Source organism: Schistocerca gregaria, chromosome 9, assembly GCF_023897955.1.
Source record: "Schistocerca gregaria isolate iqSchGreg1 chromosome 9, iqSchGreg1.2, whole genome shotgun sequence".
Taxonomy (NCBI): Eukaryota; Metazoa; Arthropoda; class Insecta; order Orthoptera; family Acrididae; genus Schistocerca; species Schistocerca gregaria.
Window position 1 is genome coordinate 148,048,684 of NC_064928.1, and position 27,544 is coordinate 148,076,227.

General features: G+C 44.5%; 1 protein-coding gene across 2 annotated transcripts in view; it reads left to right on the top strand.

Moving 5' to 3' along the window:
• The window catches only part of LOC126292109 (uncharacterized), a 106,629-nt gene that overhangs the window by 72,161 nt on the left and 6,924 nt on the right, over positions 1-27,544 (top strand). For both annotated transcript variants that reach the window (XM_049985936.1, XM_049985937.1), the window contains 4 exons: positions 1,873-2,074; positions 4,562-4,985; positions 7,915-8,242; positions 20,456-20,696. In XM_049985936.1, the coding sequence (XP_049841893.1) occupies positions 1,873-2,074; positions 4,562-4,985; positions 7,915-8,242; positions 20,456-20,696 (1,195 nt within the window). The remainder of the gene's footprint in view (positions 1-1,872; positions 2,075-4,561; positions 4,986-7,914; positions 8,243-20,455; positions 20,697-27,544) is intronic.

Genomic DNA, 27,544 nt, shown 5'->3' on the forward strand with positions numbered 1-27,544 from the left:
ATTAATATGCAGAATCCTAGAAAAAAATACGAACTCCACAATGTAACAGCTACCCATTATTCAAGGTATAAGAAATCACAGACGTTACATCATAAAACGGAAAACGTAACATTTCCACTGAAGAGCCAGAGAAACTGGTGCACCTGCCTAATATCATGTAGGACAACCGCGAGCAGACAGAAGTGTCACAACACGACGTTTCAAGGACTCGACTAATGTCTGAAGTAATACCAGCGGGAATTGATGCAATGAATCCCGCAGGGCTGTCTATAAATCCGTAAGAGTACGGAGGGGGCGGAGATCTCTTCTGAACAGCACGTTGCAAGGCATCCCAGATATGCTCAATAATTCTCATGTTCGTCGGAATGCAGACTATACGTGAATGGATGCAGGTGATCAGACAGGATGGTTATGACCTGTCACCTGTCAGAGTCGTACCTTGAGGTGTGAGGGGTCCCATAACATTCCAACTGCGCACGCCCCACACCATTACAGAACCTCGACCAGCTGTCACGCTTAAACATTCTGTTCAGTCGTCGTTAGTGCCATTGTTGAAACATCCGGCAGCAGAGATGTCTGAGATTTTATGATTTACTGGATTACTGGTATTCACGGTACACTCTGAAATGGTGGTACGGGAAAATTCGCACTTCATCTCTACCTAGGAGATGCTATGTCCCATGGCTCGAACGCCGACTATGACAGCACGATCAAAGTCACTTAAATCTTGACAACCTGCCATTGTACTGGCACTAACCGATGTAACAACTGCACCAGACACTTTCTGTCTTATATAGGCCTTGCTGACCGCAGCGCCGTATTCTGCCTCTTTACGTATCTCTGAACACGCGTGCCTATGCCAGATTCTTTGGCGCTTCGGTGGATATCAGATATGTAACTTGAAAAAAAAAAATCGCTAATATTTAAGTCCCATTGTAAATAAAATAAAGAGAAACAAATGGATCAACGGTATGAGGTGGCCAGCCTTGGCACATTTCAAGGCTGTCATGACAGTTTTCGTATCACGGCCACATGTCCCGCGGGTACACATTATTTGCCTCAAATACAATTGCTTCCATTGCCCTCTGTATCGTCATGCTGCTGGTTATTGCTGATTCTTCCGCCTTTTAGAGGTATTTTCCCATCCCAGGGGCAAGAGAGTGCCCTGAAGCTCTGTCCGACTGTCCATCCTTTTTGGCAAGGCCGATGGCAAAACGAGAATGTTTCGTTACTAGGGCCGGTTCAAAGCCCTAGCGACGCAGGCCACCGTTTGGGGCGGCAAGTTGAGAGGTGCGTCAAAGTGCAAGACTAATGTATAGGGCGACATTACAATTAACTGAGACTGGTTACAGTGTAGGAATAAAAACGGGGGAGGTGTGTGGGCGCCAAGTAGTAAGCCACCTGTGTGGTAAAGTGTTATCGTACCGTCGCTGCTCCGCACATCTGACGTCTTAGACCGCCATTGCTCAATATGCATGGCAAGTGGACATTGTATTAATTTGCTTCTCTCCCCCCCCCCCCCCCCTCTCTATCTCTCTCTCTATCACTCTCCCTTTTTCCCGCTCACTTTATCCGCCAGCGACAGTTTTAAACAAATATTTAGTCTACAGGTCTTCAAAATCGAGTAGAATTTAAGCAATAAAAATATTTCTCTCACAATAAGCTCTTTAATGAAAATTTTATGATGAGAGCGGACTGATTTATTGTGTAATGGGTAAAATAATTGTAGTGATGTTAAGGCATGAAACAAGCTAGGCAGAGAACAAATGCACTAAGCGACAGCCTCACGGACACTACGCCTGGCCTACCTCACAGTACTACAGTTGGAGAGTTTCCCTGGAATGACTTGAGGATTCGCAACGGCTGTTGCAGGAGCACACCCCCGCCAATCAGCAGCTTGCTACTGACGCGAGGAAACGCCCTGTTCTTCCTTAATGACGTCGGCGGCTCATCCAGCCCGAGAGACCAGCTGCAGGCTCCTGCTGAGGTCGGCAGCGCCGGTGCTGGCCGTGACGCCTTCGACCACGCTAAGGCTCTCGGGAACAGCGACACTTTCCACCAGAGTGACGCCATGGTGAGCTTTCTCATCTACTTCCTCTTCTTTCGTACAAGTCAGCTGAAGATCACTTTTAAGCTATAAAGCTAGCCTTACGCTTTATTCAATACCCGTTCATATGTTTAATTTTTTTCTCTTCTCTCTTGTGCCATACATTTTCTTTCTAGTCTTTCTGGAACTGTTTTGCTTGGAAACCTCTCACCTTTTAATTTAGCTTTTAACTTTATCCTGTCTTCAGTTTATTGAATATAGATTCCAAGTTCTTCGCACATTTTCCTAACCCATTTAGGTTTACCTTTTTATTTTCAAACTGATGTACAATTTTTCTTGTCGTTCTAAATTTTGCTAAGTGATTACAGCCTTCTGCGTTATTTTTCATATAAAAGTTTCATCTTTTGCCCTATTTCCTAATATATGGCTCAAATTAGTGCTTTGCTTTTTCCTGATTTCGTAACTTTCTGTTATTAATCCAAAAAATTAAAGTTCCTTATGCATACGTGCACTCTAGTCAAATCTTATTATTCTCCATATTCCTTATTCCACTATTCCGCATACAAATGATACACTGTAAAAAAAAAAAAAGTGGTTCAAATGGCTCTGAGCACTATGGGACTCAACTGCTGTGGTCATCAGTTCCCTAGAACATAGAACTACTTAAACCTAACTAACCTAAGGACATCACACACATCCATGCCCGAGGCAGGATTCGAACCTGCGACCGTAGCAGCAGCGCGGCTCCGGACTGGAGCGCCTAGAACCGCACGACCACCGCAGCCGGCCACTGTAAAAAATACATCTTCTTTATATGGGCACCACCACTATACGTTTATTGAATGAAGGCGATGTTATTCCATCATGGCGTTAATATCTATTACGAAGTATGCTAGTCACACAACTAGTTCCTACATACGTAGCCATTATGAACTGTGACTACGTAGGCTTTGCCGACATAATAAGTCCTCAAAGTCTCTTCCGGTTCGCTGCCGGATCCTAAAATCAACTTGACTCGATGTTTCGGCGATCAAACTGGTCGCCATCTTCAGGAGAATGCATTCTTCTGACCATGACGACCAGTTGGATCGCCGAAATATAGAGTAAAGTTGATTTTAGGATCCGGAAACAAACTCGAAGAGACTTCCAAGATTATGAACTGTGTTTATATAACCATTAACAGGATGACATTTACGTCAAGCCGGCCGGAGTGGCCGAGCGGTTCTAGGCGCTACAGTCTGGAACCGCCAGACCGCTACAGTCGCAGGTTCGAATCCTGCCTCGGGCATGGGTGTGTGTGATGTCCTTGGATTAGTTAGGTTTAATTAGGTCTAAGTTCTAGGGGACTGATGACCTCAGAAGTTAAGTCCCATAGTACTCAGAGCGAAAAAAAACTTTCGTCAAAGTATGCTATCATTTTTACTGCTTTACAAACAGTCTAGACACACCCTCTAATTCTCCAAAGAGGGCTGAATCGCTGCTACCACTTACTTACAATATGCTATCATTTGTACTGCTTTACAAACAGTCTAGACACACCCTCTAATTCTCCAAAGAGGGCTGAATCGCTGCTACCACTTACTTACAATATGCTATCATTTGTACTGCTTTACAAACAGTCTAGACACACTCTCTAATTCTACAAAGAGAGCTGAATCACTGCTACCACTTACTTACTACATAAACATTCAATTAATAGAGTTTGGCACTTTGAACTGTGATTATCTTTCTGTTACATCGTTATCATCGATACAGATTCAAGTGGATATTATACCACAGTAATGTAAGTCTGTTCTGATGCATTATAGTTAGGATAACATTTTGTGTAAAATGGCAACCAAAACAATATCTTCTAATGACAGTGGGCATTTCATGACACGCTGTCTATGTCATTTTCGTTTCGCTGACTACTCTTGTATACTACAAACATAAATTGACATTATTGTCAGAAAAATCATTGAAAAACTCGTGACGACTATATCAAGGGATATCTTGTCTATACCACTAACTATTCCACGTTTACCTAGCATTTCAATGGCCAAGGTCTAGGGTGAATTTATGAGACAATCTTTTTTGGCAATATGCTTTAGGCAATAAAAATATTATAAGGTATTCAAAATGAGTCCAAACACCAGAAAACGTTACTCAGCTGAATGATATTAGAATAGCACAAAACCATAGCTTCTTCAAGTGGAAATAATATCGTGAAAACGTTGTTCACGAGTTACAGCTTACACATCAATCCACACAGGTCCAATTCTTGCTGCGTTTTGTGAACGAAATAGTATCAGGACATTTCCACCTTCAGTATATCATTTCCAGTAAGCTGACTCAAAAAACACATAATGAAATCATCAGAACACGTAAAAACCAGTCAGTGATGTAAAGACTGCTACTTATGCAATTTTAGGGCCCATTTTGCCTAGGTCACCCTGTAATTAATAGGTTAACTTGTGAATAATTAGCAGCACGTGGGCTACCAGTAATATGAGGACAACACGCTCTTTGTGACAGCCTGCAACAACGCCAGTGGCCACTACACCACCCCCAGCGCCTTCACTGACCTCGCCGCCTGCGTCTCCTCTTCAGAGCATGCCCTACCGACAGCAGCTGCAGAAACCTCACAGCTGGCCTCCACAACCAGTGGCATCCCAGCAGCACCGTGAATCACAGCATCTGCAGCTGCAGAGCTCCAACTCAGGGCCTCGACAGCCACAAGCCTCCCAGTCCACAGAGCAGCAGCTGCAGCTACAGCAGCTGAAGAAACCCCACAGTTCTCCAAGGGAGTCACCACAGCCACAGACCACAGGACAGCAGCAGCAGGGACAGAAGCTGCGTGTCAAGCAGAAGCACCGTAGCAACAGACATCGGCACAACAAGCAACGTCCATCATCTCCTGACCACACCTCTGTGTCTTCTGGGACAGACTTTGCAAATGGTAAGTGAGAATATAAGCTCATTTCACATTCCGTCCAAGTTCCTCATCCTTAGCAAGTGCACAAGAAAATTTTCTATTTCTGTTGTTCAGTTTTTTGCTATTTAAAAGCTTTTTACATTCCACCAAAGTAGATGTGATGGCAACTACAATTATCTACTGATTGAAACACTTAAGATTAAATTAATGAACAATTGATGAGGTTAAAATACAGAGGACAGTGTTCATGAAAAGTTGATGATGACGACAATCATAATGGTGATAATGTGATGTGTGCTCCTACTAACTGCCTGTGGGCAATGGGTTGTTGGAGGTGTTGAGAGGATGTTAGATGGAACAGGATGGAAGATGACTCTGTGTTAAGGTCCCTATAGGATGCAGGTGTTTGGATAGGGGTCAAATGCCAGCAGGACAAAGGATGAGTGAGATTTAATCTCTGTTTCAGATGGGATTGGTATAGTAGGGTATGGTGTAGCTGGTGGGAGGGATGCAGCCCTGGGATGAGTTCCTATTATTTGAAAGGAAGCTCAATTAAAAAACATTGAGAAACAACATATAGTCCATGCAGATGTAAGGAAGGTGGAGCAAGTTGATATAGGCGAGGCGCCAGGACAGAAGATGGATTGTTTTCGGCTGTATGCTTTTGTTTTAGATTCGATTCTTGGAGATTTCACTTGTGAGTACATAAAGATGATTCTGCTGCTGACTATTGCTGACGGTTCTACGTTCACTGGGCCACTCATATGCAGGCTGCTAAACATGGAATTGTACCCATATGTTATTAAAATGTATCTTATAAGATTTAACTTAAATAATCCATATAGTTTATTACACACTTGCGATTTCTTAAGAATTTGTATATTGCTGATACACACACACACACACACACACACACACACACACACACACACACACACATACACACAATCCTAATATTTGGAACTTCGTTTTTCAGTCATAAACGTGAATTCTACATGGAGTGAAACAGCTATTAAGCAGTTGGCTGTGTGAATGCAACTGTATCAGTAGTAAGAGTCCAAAGAATGGTTTGATGGAGCTCTCCACATTGGTGCATCCTGTGGTAGCCACTCTGTATAGCTATTGCAATCACCATCTGTATTGAACCTGGTTGCTGTATTACAGGCTTGAGCTCTTTCTATAGTTTTTACCCCCTTACCCCCACCATTCCCCTCTATTACGAAACTAATGACTGCTTTCTGATTTAGTTCCATCATCTTTGTTGCATTTTGTTGTTTTTTACCATTTAACCTATGTGCAGGACACTGCCCATTCCATTCGGCTGCTCTTACAGGTTCTGTGCTGCCTTTGCGACAAATGCGTCACTGTCAATCATATGCCTTAACCTGTGGAAGTGCAGCTATGGTCAAAGAAGACTGCAACTATTCTCTACAGTACATATACACTCCTGGAAATTGAAATAAGAACACCGTGAATTCATTGTCCCAGGAAGGGGAAACTTTACTGACACATTCCTGGGGTCAGATACATCACATGATCACACTGACAGAACCACAGGCACATAGACACAGGCAACAGAGCATGCACAATGTCGGCACTAGTACAGTGTATATCCACCTTCCGCAGCAATGCAGGCTGCTATTCTCCCATGGAGACGATCGTAGAGATGCTGGATGTAGTTCGTGCTAGAGGTGCAGACCGCGTGAGACGACGCTTCATCCAGTCCCAAACATGCTCAATGGGGGACAGATCCGGAGATCTTACTGGCCAGGGTAGTTGACTTACACCTTCTAGAGCACGTTGGGTGGCACGGGATACATGCGGACGTGCATTGTCCTGTTGGAACAGCAAGTTCCCTTGCGGTCTACGAATGGTAGAACGATGGGTTCGCTGACGGTTTGGATGTACCATGCACTATTCAGTGTCCCCTCGACGATCACCAGAGGTGTACGGCCAGTGTAGGAGATCGCTCCCCACACCATGATGCCGGGTGTTCGCCCTGTGTGCCTCGCGTCGTATTCAGTCCTGATTGTGGCGCTCACCTGCACGGCACCAAACACGCATACGACCATCATTGGCACCAAGGCAGAAGCGACTCTCATCGCTGAAGACGACACGTCTCCATTCGTCCCTCCATTCACGCTTGTCGCGACACCACTGGAGGCAGGCTGCACGATGTTGGGGCTTGAGCGGAAGACGGCCTAATGGTGTGCGGGACCGTAGCCCAGCTTCATGGAGACGGTTGCGAATGGTCCTCGCCGATACCCCAGGGGGAACAGTGTCCCTAATTTGCTGGGAAGTGGCGGTGCGGTCCCCTACAGCACTGCGTAGGATCCTACGGTCTTGGCGTGCATCCGTGCGTCGCTGCGGTCCGGTCCCAGGTCGACGGGCACGTGCACCTTCCGCCGACCACTGGCGACAACATCGATGTACTGTGGAGACCTCACGCCCCACGTGTTGAGCAATTCGGCGGTACGTCCACCCGGCCTCCCGCATGCCCACTATACGCCCTCGCTCAAAGTCTGTCAACTGCACATACGGTTCACGTCCACGCTGTCGCGTAATGCTACCAGTGTTAAAGACTGCGATGGAGCTCCGTATGCCACGGCAAACTGGCTGACACTGACGGCGGCGGTGCACAAATGCTGCGCAGCTAGCGCCATTCGACGGCCAACACCGCGGTTCCTGGTGTGTCCGCTGTGCCGTGCGTGTGATCATTGCTTGTACAGCCCTCTCGCAGTGTCCGGAGCAAGTATGGTGGGTCTGACACACCGGTGTCAATGTGTTCTTTTTTCCATTTCCAGGAGTGTATATGCCTCTCAAAGATAGTGCAGCTGAAGAACATTTGAGGAAGTTATAGTAACGACACTGAAATCTTGCATATTCCAATCAATGGTATGACCTCTCGCACTCCTCATTTGTCAGAGAAACTGAGCCCCTCTTGCTGCTGCAGGTTCAGGAGGTGCCGGGGTGCCTCCACCGCCAACCTTGCCGCCGCTGGGCGGACGCTGGGACGTGTCCACGCAGCAGCTGTCCACGCAGCAGCTGCCCCCGCAGCTGGGGGTGCACGCCGGCTCCTTCGTAGCGCAGCTGCCACTCACGCCGGGCGGCGGCCCAGACGCCGCAACTGTGCCGGCGCTGGTGATTCCCATAACGCCACTCCAGGCAGCGGCCTCCCCGTCACTGCTACTCCAGCTGCAGCAGCAGCAGCAGCAGCTACCATGGGGGCAGCAGCTGCAGCCCCTGGCCATAGCTGGACAGCATGCACTGCCGTTGCTGAGGTGAGGACTAAATGTCGCTGGGGACTTTTCTAGCGTGGGGAGACTTAGAAGATTTCCGATTGCCGTTGAGTAAAGGAACTTATTAGGTGCTTCGTAGGTGTTTTGAGATAGTCGTCAGTAGCTGAGGGTAAACTGTAAAGTACTTGCAACCGTCTCTGCTTTACAGCTCAGTAACAGCAAACTTTTTTCTTCTACTTAAATTCCATATTTAGCAACAAATGGAAATGTTATTTAACAAACACTTAATCATATCGTTTTATTAAATCTAATATACTTTTAGTTTTAAAAATGAATCGCATGAAACGTGAGCACTGACAAGAAATTAAAGTTTTGGTACAAAAATCTGAAGCATCGAATAAAAAGTGAAATACATTTTTAGCATAGAACTGTATTACACACACACCCACACACACATATATATATATACTGGGTGATCAGAAAGTCAATATAAATTTGAAAACGTAATAAACCACGGAATAATGTAGATAGAGAGGTAAAAATTGACATGCTTGGAATGACATGGGGTTTTATTAGAACAAAAAAAAAAAAAAAAAAAAAAAAATTTCACAAAATGTCCGGCAGATGGCGCTGGACAGCAAAACGCCAGTGACCGCGCATGACAATCGTGTATAAAACGATCTATAATGAGAGAGAGAATCAAATGCGCCAGCAGTCGCAGCATGTTGACGTTAACTGAAAAGGCGCTTTTAGTGAAGCTGTATTATCGGAATGGGGAATGTGCTAGTTCTGCGTTACGATCCAATCGCCATAGGAAGGGGATTCGAACGGGTAAACGTCCGTTGACAAATGCAGCTGTGGCGAGAATGATTTCGAAGTTCGAAGCCATGGGTTGTTTGGACGATAGACCCCGTAGTACACAATTCCTTATGGTATTATTGAACGAAAATAAGCAAAGTATGTTAACATTGATTTGTCTGTCTCCAAGACCTGCAGTAACACAATGAGAACTGAATTGTTTAAGCTGCCATAAAATTTGTGTTTTTCCAGTTAAAATGCTCTCCAATAAGAACAGTGAAAAATAATGGAGCGTCTTCCTTTATTGTTAACTATGCTCATATTTTAAGTAACATTGATTTTAAATAAGACATTGTTGTTCAAAACCCAATGTGCTGAGTCCTCTTAACAGAGAAGCCATTTGCTAATATCCAATCAATAATCCTCCCAAACATTTTAAACCGTTTTCAATTTCCACTCTTGCTGTATGTTTATTGGAAGCCCCTTAATGTACTGTAACAATACGTCTCAAATGCGTACAGTTTCCCCTCTGTACAGCTCCCTCAAGTACCATGGAAGTTATTCTCTGATGTCTCAAAACATGTCTCTCATTCTGCACCTTCTTCTAATCAGTGCTTTCCATGTATTTATTTCCTCGCCGATTCTGCAGGGTACCTCCTCATTTCTTATTTTATATATACACATAGATATGTAAACAGGCAGAATACGGTGCTGAGGTCGGCAATGCCTATATAATACAGCAAGTGTTTGGCGCAGTTGTTAGATCGGTCACTGCGGCTACAGTGACAGGTTATCAAGATTTAAGTGAGTTTGAACGTGGTGCTATAACGGGTGCACAAGGGATGGGACACAGCATCTTGGGTCAGCGACGAAGTGGAGATTTTCCCATACGACCATTTCACGAGTGTACCATGAGTATAAGAAATCTGGGAAACATCAAATCTCCGAAAACGCTGCGGTTGGAAAAAGATCCTGCAAGAACGGGACCAATGACGACTGAAGATAATCGTTCAACGTGGCAGAAGTGTAACACTTCCGCAAAATTGGTGCAGATTTCAATGCTGGACCATCGACAACTCACAGCGTGCGAACCATTCAAGGAAAAGTCATCGAAATGGACTTTCGGAGTCGAATCCCTACTTGTGTACCCTTGATGATTGCATGACACAAAGCATTAAGCCTCGTCTGGTCCAGTAAACACCTACTTTGGACTGTTGATGACTGGAAGCATGCTGCTTGGTCGGACGAGTCTCGTTTCAAATTGTATGAAGTGGATGGACTTGTACAGGTATTGAGACAGCCTCATCCATCCATGGATCCTCCATGTCAGCAGGGGACTGTTCAAGCTAGTGGAGGCTATGTAACTGTACTGGGCGTATGCAGTTGGAGTGCTATAGGACCCCTGATATGACTAGATACGATTCTGACAGGTGACTCTTACGTAAGCATCCTGTCTCATCACCTGCATCTATTCATGTCCATTGTGCAGTCCGACGGATTTCGGCAATTCCAGCAGGACAATGCGACACCACACAAGTCCAGAATAACTTCAGTGTGTTTTTATTTTTAGTGTGTGTTCATTCAGATTTAATGTGGAATATAAATATAATAAATGACGTTGTTCCTACGAAGATGTGAACAAGGGCATTCACTTTAGAATACTTATACGCTATGCACTCAGCTGGCGGTGTCTCTTGTAAACTGATGTTTTGTACAAGACTGTCATGTTTTAAATGTTCTTGAGAACTGCATCATACTGCTTTAGGAAATTGACATCTAGGCATTGAGCTTCAGAGGTTATGAAAAAACTCGAAGAGGACCAGCCTATAAAAACTGCTAGTCAGTAAATCGGAGAAAGACGAAGGTAATGAGAAGTAGTAGAAATGAGAACAGCGAGAAACTTAACATCAAGATTGATGGTCACGAAGTCAATGAAGTTAAGGAATTCTGCTACCTAGGCAGTAAGATAACCAATGACGGACGGAGCAAGGGGGACATCAAAAGCAGACTCGCTATGGCAAAAAAGGCATTTCTGGCCAAGAGAAGTCTACTAATATCAAATACCGGCCTTAATTTGAGGAAGAAATTTCTGAGGATGTACGTCTGGAGTACAGCATTGTATGGTAGTGAAACATGGACTGTGGGAAAACAGGAACAGAAGAGAATCGAAGCAATTGAGATGTGGTGCTATAGACGAATGTTGAAAATTAGGTGGACTCATAAGGTAAGGAATGAGGAGGTTCTACGCACAATCGGAGAGGAAAGGAACATGTGGAAAACACTGATAAGGAGAAGGGACAGGATGATAGGACATCTGCTAAGACATGAGGGAATGACTTCCGTGGTACTAGAAGGAGCTGTAGAGGGCAAAAACTGTAGAGGAAGACAGAGATTGGAATACGTCAAGCAAATAATTGAGGACGTAGGTTGCAAGTGCTACTCTGAGATGAAGAGGTTAGCACAGGAAAGGAATTCGTGACGGGCCGCATCAAACCAGTCAGTAGACTGATGACCAAAAAAAAAACGTCAGTCTATGAAGTTCATCAAGTATGTTCAGTAGTTATACAGGGTCAGGAGCATACGAAAATAATAAAGCGGAGAAATTAAGAAAGATCAGAGCATACAATCTTTGTCAAATCTGGTGAGTGAAAGTGTAATTCTACTTTTGCGTTCGCTCAGAGGCGTTTGCAATCCGTGGTGAAAGGGAAGAAGAACCACAGAAACTTCTGAATGTCATGAACAGTCTAATGAGCACGGAATATGGATTGAGAATAAACCAAATAAAAATGAAGGTAGAGGAGTAGCAGAAGTGAGATTTGCAGCCAAATTAACGCTGAAATTTACGATCACAAGGTATACAAACATGAAGGAAATCTGCTATCTTGTAAGCAAAACGACACGTAATGGAACAAATAAGAAGAATACGAGAAGCAGTATGGTACAATCAAGGAAGGAATTCCTCCCTAAAAGTTCTTTACTATTGTCCAACATAGGCTTTAATTTGATGAATATACTTCTGATCAGGTACATTTGGAGCAAACCATTTAACGAAAGGGAACCGTGGACTGACACAAAAAAGGAATTTAAGCATTTGAGGTATTGCACAGTAGGTGAATAATGGCAGATAGATGGACATAAAATAAGAAATGAGGAGGTTCTCTGCAGAATCGGCGAGGAAATAAATACATGGAAAGCACTGATTAGAAGAAGGTGCAGAATGAGAGACATGTTTTGAGACATCAGAGAATAACTTCCATGGTACTTGAGGGGTACAGAGGGAAAACTGTACGCATTTGAGACGTGTTGTTACAGTACATTAAGGGACTTCCAATAAACATACAGCAAGAGTGGAAATTGGAAACGACTTAAAATGTTTGGGAGGATTATTGATTGGTTATTAGCAAATGGCTTCTCTCTTAAGAGGACTCAGCACATTGGGTTTTGAACAACAATGTTTTATTTAAAATCAATGTTACTTAAAATATGAGCAGAGTTAACAATAAAGGAAGACGCTCCATTATTTTTCACTGTTCTTATTGGAGTGCATTCTAACTGGAAAAACACAAATTTTATGGCATCTTAAACAATTCAGCTCTCATTGTGTTACTGCAGGTCTTGGAAACAGACAAATCAATGTTAACATACTTTGCTTAATTTCGTTCAATAATACCATAAGGAATTGTATTCTAGGGTAACTCATGTTAAAGAACGAAGGTCATGATTGCACAAAAGCGTGCTGTAAGAAGAACATGTAATGCCACCTTCCGTCGTATTGGAGACATATGTTTAAGGAGTTAGGCATTTAACTACAGAATCACTGTACGCATCCACTCTCATGAAATTTGTTGTAAATAATCCGTCTGTGCTCATAAGGTACCATAGCATCTATGATTATTATGCTAGAAGAAAAAATGACCTTCATTACTCTTAATTAAAACTAACTTACGATCAGAAAATGATTACTAATATTGTTATCAAAATCTTTGATCACTTACCCAATGGTATTAACTGCCTGACAGGAAGCAAAAGGTAAGTTTTGAAGTAAGCTGAAAATCTTATTCTGGGCAACGCTCTCTATTCCTGAGAAGATGTTATATTTAGACAGTTGTAGTTTATTTAACGTAAAACGATTACATTCTGTCTTGTGTTAGTAAAAAAAAATTGTTTTCAGATATTTGAACTGATCCTGTAAATGGCACCGTGCAGCCATATGTATATAGCAGTTGAGCCAATACCCTGCGAACTGAATCGTTAAAAGTAATGTTGATATACACACCAACCGAACTTGTCTCCAACTAATTAATTATCTAAGTATACGCAGTTGAGACTTGCTATAATGAGAAGATAATAGCTTTCGTGTAATACGCTGTTGATATTTTCTATAATAAGCAGATTATAGCTTTCGTATAAAACGTTGTTTGCAACATCTACAATACCTATAAAAATTGAAATGATTTAGGCTGTCGATAACTTCCCAAAGATGTTGAAGGGAAGGGCCTGCAGCGCACCCATAGCAACCACAATGGCCCCAGTTGGCCTAGAAACGTACAGCTGCGTTGTTGTTGTTATTGTTGTTGTTGTGGTCTTCAGTCCTGAGACTGGTTTGATGAATCTCTCCATGCTACTCTATCTTGTGCAAGCTTCTTCATCTCCCAGAACCTACTGCAAACTACATCGTTCTGAATCTGCTTAGTGTATTCATCTCTTGGTCTCCCTCTAAGATTTTTACCCTCCACGCTGCCCTCCAATACTAAACTGGTGATCCCTTGATGCCTCAGAACATGTCCTACCAACCGATCCCTTCTTCTGGTCAAGTTGTGCCACAAACTCCTCTTCTCCCCAATTCTATCCAATACCTCCTCATTAGTTAAGTGATCTACCCATCTAATCTTCAGCATTCTTCTGTAGCACCACATTTCGAAAGCTTCTATTCTCTTCTTGTCCTAACTATTTATCTTCCATGTTTCACTTCCATACATGGCTACACTCCATGCAAATCCAGTTGCGTTAACACCTGGAAATGCGTTGCTCTTGGACGTTCTTTGCTCTCCATTTGGCTGACACGGCCATATATGGGTATATTAATCAGTGTGCGAAAGTACATTACCCTCTAAATTATTCCATCCTCCACAGGGCAGACAAGTATCACATACAGGTAAATTTAATCTCCATAATGGATTGGTAATGAAATGTTTCCACACGAGTGAATGGCCGTGCTGAATGACTTGATAAATTTTGTCACCATAAAGCTATCGGCACTTCATGTAAAACCTTTCATTTTTAGTATTTTCTGAGTACTTGCTCTCTGAGAATTCTCACATGAGGCTCCAACTCCCATCTCTCCTATCATAACTCACCAGAAAGGATTAACTGCAGTTTCAGTGGTATGGTATGAAGTCGGGTATTTTTCGTTGAGGAACTCCCAATCCATCCGCCTCGGAGACCTTTATACAACCGGTTTCTCCGAAATATTCCAGAACACGCTTCATCGTTTACGTGAGCAATCAGCGATTTCTAGCGCTCATGGGTAATATTTTCTTCACATTTATTTGACGTTTATATTTAATATTTGGAAATACGTTAGTGTTACATTTTCAGAGATGACGTGTACTCCGTGTTTGAACCTCAGCATACATGACAAAAATACTTTTCAGTATTGTTAACCATTTTCTGTATCGTCTTTGATGACCATATACAGCTGTTGCCTGATGACAATATTATAAGCCGAAAACCGATTCACTAAATAATGTAGCACTGTAGACGACCCAAAATTTTGTCCTTTTCATTTAAGATTAAAAAATATAATTCCTGTTTTGGGCTGTCAGTTTCCCGATTGTTTTGGTGTGCCCTTCGCGACTTTTTGTGTTCTCCTCTTCATTTTAGTGCAGCAAACAGCCAAAGATTTCAATTAATTGTCGGATATTTTTCAACCTTTATCTTCCTCTGTAGTTTTTACCCTTCACGGTTACCTTCAGCAGCGTGGAAGTTGTTCTGTGACGTCCGTCAAGCGACAGCTCTGTGCTTCTGATTTGAGAAAGTGAGCAGTGTTGTTATAGCACATCTCTTGGCCCTTCACACGCCCTTGCGCGATACACATGTCATGGGCATCATATGGCCCTGCAGCATTGATGGCAACTACACGCAATTACAATGACGTGACAAAAGTCATGAGAATCCTTCTAATAACGTGTCGAACCGCCCTTTGCCTGGTGTAGTGCAGCAATTCGACGTGGCATGGACTCAAAGTCGTTGGAAGTGTCCTGCAAAAATAGGAATCCATGTTACTATTATTCCCGTCCATAACTGCGAAAGGGCGCGCGGGATTAGCAGAGCGGTCTGAGGCGCTGCAGTCATGGACTGTGCGGCTCGTCCCGGCGGAGGTTCGAGTCCTCCCTCGGGCATGGGTGTGTGTGTTTTTGTCCTTGGGATAATTTAGGTTAACTAGTGTATAAGCTTAGGGATTTATGACCTTAGCAGTTACGTCCCATAAGATTGCACACACATTTGAACATTCTGAATTGCGAACGTGTTCCCAGTGCAGGATTTTGTGCACGAACTGAAAGCTCGATTATGTCCCACAAATGTTCGATGGTATTCATGTCAAGCGATATGGGTGGCCAAATCATTCGCTCGAGGTATCGAGAATGTCCTTCAAACCAATGGCGAACAATTGTGACCCGATGACATGGCGCATCCATAAAAATAAGGCCCATGAGTGGGTGCAAATGATCTCCAAGTAGCCGAACATAACCATTTCCAGTCAACGATCGCTTCATTTGGACCAGAACACCCCGTTCATCCCCTGTAAACAGAGCCCACACCATTAAGGAGACACCACCAGTTCGCACAGTGCCTTGTTGACTGCTCGGGTCTGTCGCTTCATGAGGTCTGCGCCACACTCCAAACCTACCATCAGCTCTTACCAACTGAAATCGGGTTTCATCAGACCAGGCCACCTGCTCAGTAGTCTAGGGTCCAACTGATAAGGTCACGAGTCGATTTCGTGCTGTTAGGAAAGGCACTCGTCTTAGACCGTTAACACCAAATTTCAACGCACTTTCCTAACGAATCAGTTCGTCGTACGTCCCGCATTGATTTCACGCAGTGTTGCCTGTCTGTTGCCTCGGACAACCATACGCCAACGCCGCTGCCGTCGGCCGTTAAGTGAAGGCTGTCAGCCACTGCGTTGTCCGTGGTGAGAGGTAATCCCTTAAGTCTGGTGCTCTCGGCACACTCTTGACACTGTGGATCTCGGAATATTCAATTCCCTAAGGATTTTCTAAGCGAATGTCTGGCGCATCTAGCCTCAACTACCATCCCGCGCTCAGAATCTGTTAATCCGCGCCGTGGGGCCATAGCTATGTCGGAGACCGTTTCCCATGAATCACCTGAGTATACATGACTGCTCCGCCAATGCCGCGTGAACGTGATACCACCGGCACCTTTGCTTGTTCATATTGCCATCCCATGTCTTTTCTAACCTCAGTGTAATCCCGCCCCCGTATCCACGACACGCTACTGCCCTGTAGCAGACGTCACACTATATGATCACTGAATTGTTGTCTGTCGTTTTCTGTAGCTTCTCATTTAGTACCTGATGTTTTCACTTCATTTTTAACATCCTTTACTCGCACTACACTTCAATTTTCTATTTCACATAATGCCGTCCCCAAGACCTCAACTTTCAGAAACGGCTTCCACAAGTCTAAATCCTAAAATAGCGTCGTCTTTCAAGTAAAACAGTTATCTCTGAAAGCTCGTTTATTACGAACACCTGGACGGAGTGCTTCTATTCATACAAATATCGAATATTCCTGAATATACACTCCTGGAAATTGAAATAAGAACACCGTGAATTCATTGTCCCAGGAAGGGGAAACTTTATTGACACATTCCTGGGGTCAGATACATCACATGATCACACTGACAGAACCACAGGCACATAGACACAGGCAACAGAGCATGCACAATGTCGGCACTAGTACAGTGTATATCCACCTTTCGCAGCAATGCAGGCTGCTATTCTCCCATGGAGACGATCGTAGAGATGCTGGATGTAGTCCTGTGGAACGGCTTGCCATGCCATTTCCACCTGGCGCCTCAGTTGGACCAGCGTTCGTGCTGGACGTGCAGACCGCGTGAGACGACGCTTCATCCAGTCCCAAACATGCTCAATGGGGGACAGATCCGGAGAACTTGCTGTCCAGGGTAGTTGACTTACACCTTCTAAAGCACGTTGGATGGCACGGGATATATGCGGACGTGCATTGTCCTGTTGGAACAGCAAGTTCCCTTGCCGGTCTAGGAATGGTAGAACGATGGGTTCGATGACGGTTTGGATGTACCGTGCACCAGTGTCCCCTCGACGATCACCAGAGGTGTACGGCCAGTGTAGGAGATCGCTCCCCACACCATGATGCCGGGTGTTGGCCCTGTGTGCCTCGGTCGTATGCAGTCCTGATTGTGGCGCTCACCTGCACGGCGCCAAACACGCATACGACCATCATTGGCACCAAGGCAGAAGCGACTCTCATCGCTGAAGACGACACGTCTCCATTCGTCCCTCCATTCACGCCTGTCGCGACACCACTGGAGGCGGGCTGCACGATGTTGGGGCATGAGCGGAAGACGGCCTAACGGTGTGCGGGACCGTAGCCCAGCTTCATGGAGACGGTTGCGAATGGTCCTCGCCGATACCCCAGGGGCAACAGTGTCCCTAATTTGCTGGGAAGTGGCGGTGCGGTCCCCTACGGCACTGCGTAGGATCCTACGGTCTTGGCGTGCATCCGTGCGTCACTGCGGTCCGGTCCCAGGTCGACGGGCACGTGCCCCTTCCGCCGACCACTGGCGACAACATCGATGTACTGTGGAGACCTCACGCCCCACGTGTTGAGCAATTCGGCGGTACGTCCACCCGGCCTCCCGCATGCCCAGTATACGCTCTCGCTCAAAGTCCGTCAACTGCACATACGGTTCACGTCCACGCTGTCGCGGCATGCTACCAGTGTTAAAGACTGCGATGGAGTTCCGTATGCCACGGCAAACTGGCTGACACTGACGTCGGCGGTGCACAAATGCTGCGCAGCTAGCGCCATTCGACGGCCAACATCACGGTTCCTGGTGTGTCCGCTGTGCCGTGCGTGTGATCATTGCTTGTACAGCCCTCTCGCAGTGTCCGGAGCAAGTATGGTGGGTCTGACACACCGATGTCAATGTGTTCTTTTTTCCATTTCCAGGAGTGTATAAACAATACTGATGCTATGATTCTCCTCGTCAGTTGTTATGATGGCAGGTGGCCAATGCTAAATAGAAACATATATTGCAGGTTTGGCCGAGACGTCGGTAAGGAGCTGGCTGCATAGTCTGTACCTGCAACGAATGAAATAATTAGTAGTCGTTGGTAAAAAATAATACATATTGTATTTAACCTGGGTTGCAGGCTTCTTCATATGCTGTATATATATAATTACAAACAGATATCTAGGGAGGCGTTACTTATGCCATACTTGACTATGCGCCTTGTCGGAGGTTGCTTCCTATAAGCTGCAGGCTATGCTACATTCCTAGTTGATGTCCAAAGCAAGCTCGCTACATACTGGCCACAAACCGGGGCGCGGCGCTAGTCCCGACTCGCGGGTCAAGCGATATCTATTAAGCCTAGTTTACACGACGACACTAGGTTGCAGGTAAGTGCGCAACAGACCACTGCGCATGCGCGCCGCGCGATTGCGCAACTCGTTGGTGAAACTAAACACTTTCGGCGTGTTCCAACTTTGGCGACACTAGCTGCAATAGTTTTGAGGTTATGTGTGTTCGTAGAGTGTAGACAAACTGAAATATAAAGTGGGGAACGGAGAGTAATGTTCTCTTTTTGGATGTCTTTGCTTTGCATAGGTGTTTGTGGGATTTCAGTGACGCTGATTACAAAAGTAAGCAACATTTTGCTGCCACTGAGCCCGTCATGTGCGATCATAACACAGATGGTTTGTCGTCTGAGATGCCGGGCAAAATTTATTGAGTTCGCAGCTCATATACAACTGAACTAAGAAAAATACAAGAAAGTGTAATTCTAGCTGTGGCAATGCTCTCGTCTGCAAGACTAAAATCCCATCGTTCGAGTTGCCCAACTCTTTGTTAAGTAATATTGTTGACAGGAGGGAAGGCTACACAAATCAAGATGCTGCATTCCTTACTCAATCTTCATCTATTTAAAACGTCGCTGCAGTGCTCCCCATTCACATATGTTAGAATTTTGAAACATTGCCACTGTATAGATGTATCTTCAACAGAGTAGTTTGCAAACCATTCTCTTCTTAATGCGGCCTGCTTCGAATAATTATTGTTACTAATATTACTAATTACTACTGTTAATTTTAATAATTATTGCTATTAATGAAATAGCGTCATCACCAGCTAAAACCGTATCTTAAAGTATGCCTAGTGTTCTCGATTGTAATGCACGCAATGTGATATTTAATTTCAGTTCTGGCGTCGGTGCTTCATGCATTACAGCACCTTTATTCCTCATCGCATAATTAACTCTTTTTAGAAGAAACGTGAACAGTTCTGGTGACACTGTAAGATAAATGAAGGAACTTCTAGGATATTATAAATTATTTCAGCAAGGATGCTGAACAACTGATCTGACGTCTTTTCTCCATACAGTCACGAATCGAAACACGTTTTTTTATTTTTTCCTTATGCAACGATGGTTCAAATGGTTCTGAGCACTATGGGACTTAACATGTGTGGTCATCAGTCCCCTAGAACTTAGAACTACTTAAACCTAACTAACCTAAGGACATCACACACATCCATGCCCGAGGCATGATTCGAACCTGCGACGTAGCAGTCGCGCTGTTCCGGACTGCGCGCCTAGAACCGCTAGACCACCGCGGCCGGCCCTTATGCAACGATTCCACGTATCAAGCATTAACTCCATCACAGCTCGTGAGACGTGCGGCTGCCAAAACTTTCATTTCAGACACGACTCAGGGACCCACCAAACGACGAAACTGAAGTGTATACTAGTGTCGCCGTGTCTACAGTCATATATGAAACAACTTGCGTGCCACTCATTCCACGCAACGAGTGGCGCAACCCAATGTCGTTGTGTGAACTAGACTTTACGGACCGCGGTCGATATCTTCAAGCCCTAACAAGAGTGGTATCGAACGTTGATACCACAATTGACACAAAGAAATTACGAGAACTCCGAGAAATTGTAAAGAATAATGGTGCGCCGTGAGTTGGCGGCGAGCGACAATAACCACAACGTCACGTTACATGCATCACAGTTTACGGCGATATCAGTTATTTATTGTGGATTCTAAACTGGCCATATACAATGTCAAATCATTAAAACTTTTATGATGCTTTGGTTAAAGTTTATTGTTCGTCGTCCTACCCTGTAAAAAAGACGATCGACACTCACCAAATCCTATGAAATTTTTGCAGCTATTTTCCCCAGTCGAACTCTGGATTACACTTTCCGAGCACAGTAGCAGTCGCACCTTTCGGCAATAATTTGAAAAGTCCTGAGGAAGAACGGCCTCTGGTCACCGGCAGCCCTCAGCCTCCTCAAGAGCGGAAACAGCCGAAAGAGCAGCAACGACAACACCAGCGGCAGCAGCAGCAACAGCGGCAGTATCAACAGCAACAAGCTAACTACAGCCAGAACACGCAGAGAATCCAGCAGGTAAGCATTCAACAATATTTTAATCGTCATTAATAGTACTACACATCACTCTATCAACTTATTCACTACTCAGGATCATCTTACTCCGTGTCCACAGTAACTGTTACGTCATATACCCCGCACATTTTGTTTAGATCCACTACAATCGGCTGTGAAGGGGGACCCAGAGACAGAAAACTACGAAAATTTTGTTTTTATTTTTAAATCAGTTTAAATAGAGAGGGTTTCTTCTTTAAAATTAAGAATGTGTGTTTTATTTTACATAACTTTAAATGCTTTTATTTACTTTCTCAACGTATGGTGACACAGATAGAGTCCTATATACACACACCAAAAAAAGTTTTGCATCACCCCTATTCCGAGAGTTCCGGAACCTGTACAGAAAATTGAAATAGAGATCAACATAAGCACCAAACTGGCCCTGAGCACTACGGGACTTAACATCTATGGTCATCAGTCCCCTAGAACTTAGAACTACTTAAACCTAACTAAACTAAGGACAGCACATAACACCCAGTCATCACGAGGCAGAGAAAATCCCTGACCCCGCCGGGAATCGAACCCGGGAAGCCGGGCGTGGGAAGCGAGAACGCTACCGCACGACCACGAGCTGCGGACAACATAAGCACCATTTCTACCCTTTTTATTGTTCATGAAAATCACAGATTACATGTTGTACCACCATACAGTAAGACCTTCAGAGATGGTGGTCCAGATTGTTGTACGCACTGGTACCTCTAACATCCAGTAGCACGTCCTCTTGCATTGATGCATACCTGTATTCGTCGTGGCATACTATCCACAAGTTCATCAAAGCATTGTTGGTTCAGATTGTCCCACTCCTCAACGGCGATTCGGCGTAAATTCCTCATAATGGTTAGTGAGTCACCTCGTCCATAAACAGCCCTTTTCAATCTGTCCCAGGCATGTTCGATAGGGTTCATGTCTCGAGAACATGTTGGCCTCTCTAGTCGAGTGATGTCGTTATCCTGAAGGATGTCATTCACAAGATGTGCACGATGGGGGCGCGAATTGTCGTCCATGAAAACGAATGCCTCGCCAATATGCTGCCGATATGGTTGCACTGTCGGTCGGAGGAGGGCATTCACGTAACGCACAGGCGTTACGGCGTCTTCCTCGTAGACAAAATGAATGGCATGCTGGCGACCAATGTACCATAAGGCTGATTAGCCAACAGTCCTGTAGTCCCAGCAATACTCCAAGTCTTCCAAGCAATAATATTGGCACCTGGAAAAGCTTCAAGTCCACCATAATCTGCGTGGTTCCCCATACAACAGCCAAGGTAAGCCATGTTGAGCCTCCAAACACCGCTTGTACATCACAAGTGAAGTTCAGTCGCAGTCCACGAAACACACTGGGACCTCCAATTAATTGCTGTTTATTAAACTTCCCAGCCAAGTCAATATCAATTGCTTTTAAGCTCCGATACACAGGTACACTGCTCCGCCAGCGACGACGCCTCAGCAATGCCTCTGCGACGTGCTGTTGTATGGGCCAACCACGCAGATTATGGTGGCCTTGAAGCTTTTCCAGATGCCAGTATTGTTGCTTGGAAGACTTGAAGTATTGCTGAGACTACAGGACTGTTGGCTAATCAGCCTTATGGTACATTGGTCCCCAGCATGCCATTCATTTTGTCTACAAGGAAGAAGAAGAAATTGAATGTTGATGAGTATTTGTTTATATGGGCCAAAATCGGAAATGGCAATTGTAAAATAAAGATCAGTGGTGACTGTATGTTGTATTATATAAAGTAAAATTCCTTATCTCCTTTCCTTATCTCCTTTCTAACAGCTCACGTCGGGCCCACATAATGACATCCCAAAACATCAGGGAACCTCCACCTTGCTGCACTCGCTGGACTGTGTGTCTAAGGCGTTCAGCCTGGCCGGGTTGCCTCCAACACGTCTCCGATGATTGTCTGGTTGAAAGCATATGTGACACTAATCGGTGAAGCCAACGTGATGTCAGTCCTGAGCGGTTCATTCGGCATGTCGCTGGGCCCATCTGTAGCGCGCTGCATGGAGTCGTGGTTGCCAAGACGGACATCGCCATGAACGTCTGGAGTGAAGTTGCGCATCATGCAGCCAATTGCGCGCAATTTGAGTCATAACACGACGTCCTGTGGCTGCATGCAAAATATTATTCAAGATGGTGGCGGTGCAGTCCGAGCCATAATCCATAGGTAGCGGTCATCCACTGCAGTATTAGCCTCTGGGCAGCCTGAGCCAGGATGTCATCTAAAGTTCCTGTCTCTCTGTATCTCCTCCATGTCCGAACATCGCTTTGGTTCATTCCGAGACGCCTGGACACTTCCCTTGTTGAGAGCCCTTCCTGGCACAAAGAAACCATGCGGACGCGATCGAGTCGCGGTATTGACCGTCTAGGAATGGTTAAACTACATACAACAGGAGCCGTGTACCTCCTTCCTTGTGGAATGACTGGAAATGATTGGCTGTCGGACCCCTCCGTCTAATAGGCGCTACTCATGCATGATTGTTTACATCTGAACAGTCAAAGGAACTGTGTCTCTGATACAATATCCACAGTCAAACCTTATCTTCAGGAGTACTGGGAACCAGGATGATGCAAAACTTTTTTTGGTGTGTGTACTATCTGAAGGGACCTAAGATTCAACGTTTTCAATAATTCAACGGATAATATATCTACAGAATATGTTTCACTGTTGGTTAACATGGCATGGAGGCCATTGTTTCCACATTGTAAGTCACGTGCAAATACGGCACGTTGAGCAACTGAGGGTTTAGGAAAGAACGTACCTCCAAGAACGGACATAAGCAACACAGTAGCTACTCATTCTTATGGTAATGCCGAAAATGCTACAAACAATGGTAAGGTTATGTGTGAGAAAACATCATTTCCGTTATCCAATGGAAAGACGCTTTGTGTATCTGATTACCAGAATTCTGATTCAGAGCACTTCGTTCATCCTTTAATTCCCATTATGAGTACGTACAGTACTTCAATCAATCAGCATGAGACACATCTGTGCCAATTGGTTTTATAAATACAGTTAAAACTTTTGCAAGACTGTTCATAAATGTGCTCTCTTCGTTCATACCGTATCTATTGTACCATATTTTGACCAAGTATCTGTCCTCTTTGGACGTAATCGATCTGAAGGTTCGGTATCACTATGCAAAGTACATTATACAGGGCGTATCGAAAAGAAATGAGAACTATATTGTTATTTGAGATATGTGCGTAAACAACGTACTGTCGATAAGAGCAAACTCTGGAATTTTTCATGGTTCCCTCTAGGTAGAAGCAGTTCTAGTGAAAATGGTGTCGGGACAACTGAAAGCGTTTTGTTTTCCCGGTTTATGCAGTAATAAATGTTCAGCGCGACTTTCCAATCAGGTATGATGTGGATCCCCCTACAGCGCAGAGCATTGAGCGATGGCATGAACAATTCAGAGGAACAGGTTGTTTTTGCGAAGGCAAAACGCCGGGCCGTCCCCGAGTGTGTAACACAGAAGTCGAACGCATCCGTCATAGTTTTACAAGGAGTTCGTAGAAATACGTTCTTCGTGCTGCTCGACACGTCAACTGCCCCCCCGATAGCAGTCTGGCGTGTACTGTGTCTACATTTTCACACGAAACCATACAAAATTGAGCTACTGTCAGCTTTTCGTGAAGATGACAAACAACAACATGTGGAGTTCTGTAATTTCGTTCGTGGCAAGATGAAGGATAGCAGTTTTCTTCCAAGGCCACCGGACCTGATTGTATGTGATTATTTCTTGTGGAGGTTTATAAAAGACCGTGTTTATGTGCCTTCGTTGCCAACAACAATGAATGAACTGAGACATCGCATAACAGCAGCTGTGGAAGCAGCAAACTGAAGACAAGCTCGCTGCAGCGTGGGAGCAATTTCAATACCGCATTGACATATGCCGCGCATCTCAAGGGGGCATATTGAACACCTAGCAAAAGGTATGAGAAAAACTTTATGAGTTTCCAGTTCATAAAAAGAACAAAATACATTGTATATGTTTATTAGTTTCAGAAATACACTTGTGCCAAATCGGATAATTCTTTTCGATAGACCCTGTGCTTTATACTCTACACTTTGGACTATATGGCGCTGTTGCCACATACGACAGAACAAATATTACACTACTGGCCATTAAAATTACTCCACCACGAAAATGACGTGTTACAGGCGCAAAATTTAACTGACAGGAAGAAGTTGCTGTGATATGCAAATGATTAGATTTTCAGAGCGTTCACACAAAATTGGCGCCTGTGGCGACACCTACAACGTGCTGACATGATGAAAGTTTCCAACCGATTTCTCATACACAAAAAGCAGCTGACCGGCGTTGCCTGGTGAAACGTTGTTGTGATGCCTCGTGTAAGGAGGAGAAATGCGTATCATCATGTTTCCGACTTTGATAAAGGTCGGATTGTAGCCTATCGCCATTGCGGTTTATCGTATCGCGACATTGCTGCTCGCGTTGGTCGAGATTCTATGACTGTCAGCAGAATATGGAATCGGTGGGTTCAGGAGGGTAGCACAGAACGCCGTGCTGGATCACAACGGCCTCGTATCACCAGCAGTCAAGATGACAGGCATCTTATCCACATAGCTGTAACGGATAGTGCAGCCACGTCTCGATCCCTGAGTCAACAGATGGGGACGTTTGCAAGACAACAACCATCTGCACGAACAGTTCGACGACGTTTACAGCAGCATGGGCTATCAGCTCAGAGACCATCTCTACGGTTACCCTTGACGCTGCATCACAGACAGGAGCGCTGGTATGGTGTACTCATCGACGACCCTGGGTGCACGAATGGCAAAACGCCATTTTTTCGGATGAATCCAGGTTCTGTTTACAGCATCGTGTTTGGCGACATCGCGGTGAACGCACATTTGAAGCGTGTATTCGTCATCGCCATACTGGCATATCACCTGGTATGATGGTATGGGTTGCATTGGGTACACGTCTCGGTCACCTCTTGTTCGCATTGACGGCACTTTGAACAGTGGACGTTGCATTTCAGATGTGTTACGACCCGTGGCTTTACCCTTCATTCGATCCCTGCGAAACACTACATTTCAGCAGGATAATGTACGACCGCAGGTTGCACGTCCTGTACGGGCCTTTCTGGATACAGAAAATCTTCGATTGCTGCCCTGGCCGGCACATTCTTCAGGTCTCTCATCAATTGAAAACGTCTGGTCAATGGTGGCCGAGCAACTGGCTCCTCACAGTACGCCAGTCATTACTGTGGTATCGTGTTGAAGCTGTATGGGCAGCTGTACCTGTACACGCCATCCAAGCTCTGTTTGACTCGATGTCCAGGCGTATCAAGGCCGTTATTACGTCCAGAGGTGGTCGTTCTGGGTGCTGATTTCTCATGATCTGTGCACCCAAATTACGTGAAAATGTAATCACATGTCAGTTCTAGCATAATACATTTGTCGAATGAATACCCGATACCCGTTTATCATCTGCATTTCTTCTTGGTGCAGCAATTTTAATGGCCTGTAGTATATTAATTGTCATGTGTTCTGGAAAATTCACGATCAGTACTGCCATACATACATAAAGCCAGGAAGAGGAACACAGAAAGCAAACAGATGGATTTGGAGAAGCAGACGATGAAAGATGCTGAAAGGAGCGTAGATGAGAGTTGTCTAGTAACTCAGAAAGTCCATGGTACGTCTTGGGAATTTATTAAGTTGCTGCTGAACCTTCGAACACCTTGTTCCACAAATGTGCTTTCCCACTATACAATAAAGGTTTTCAAGGTATCTATTTAGAGATAAAAATCTAAAATTTTCAGTGTTTGTACAGCGCAACAGTTGCACATGTTATCGTAACCAATTCATAATACATCAGAAAATGAAAGATCAGTACTGACGGAAGTTGAAGATGAAGTTGATTTCATTTTTCATAGAAAAAAATTTGAAGAATAATTACTGATGAAATGACAGCACATAAAATGAACCTCTTCTTCAGCAAATGTCTCCAAAAACTAATAGTACGTGAAGATGGTCAGTGCAGGCCAAAACGGTTACGAGAATGTCAGAGAATGTGATTGTGTCTCATGTAAAAAGGAAGGTCGCAATACATTACTCAGCAGTGGCCTACAATGGAAAATAGTTTTTGGAAGAAAACTAAAGTTTTCATGATGATGATGAGATCCCTTTCTCCGAGGAGCGAAGGCAAGGTCCTAGTGGAGGTGGTTTGCCATTGCCTTCCTCCAACCGTAATGAGGACGAATGATGATGATGTAGACGGCACAACAACACCCAGTCATCTCGAGGCAGGAAAAATCCCTGACCCCGCCGGGAATCGAAACCGGGACCCCGTGCGCGGGAAGCGAGAACGCTACCGCAACACCACGAGAGGCGGACCAAAGTTGTGGTAGCGACCCAAAAAAATTATCTTCACAGACCATGCAGTGGAAATTTTGTAAAATTTAGCTTGGATGATGTCAGTACCGTCAATTTTTTGTTTTTCCGTTGTTTTTGTGACTCTTGCAGCTATTAAGATGTTACTGCGCGGCAGTTCTTACAAACCGTTTTGTTACTTGTACTTTATTTATTTATTTATTTCATGAACAGTACAGAGTAACCCACCGCCTTGAAATGTAAGGTGGCTCGGATGCTTCTGAATCTAACAGCAAAGACCTCTCATTGTCACAATCTTATTGGTATACAGTTGTTAATGCTTTTTTAAAGTAATATAAAGAACATAATAAATAAATATTTCTCTGTGGCTACAGCGAATTGAATGGTTAACAGTTGTTAAAATGGTTCCATATAATTTGTTACTACCTATTTATGAAAA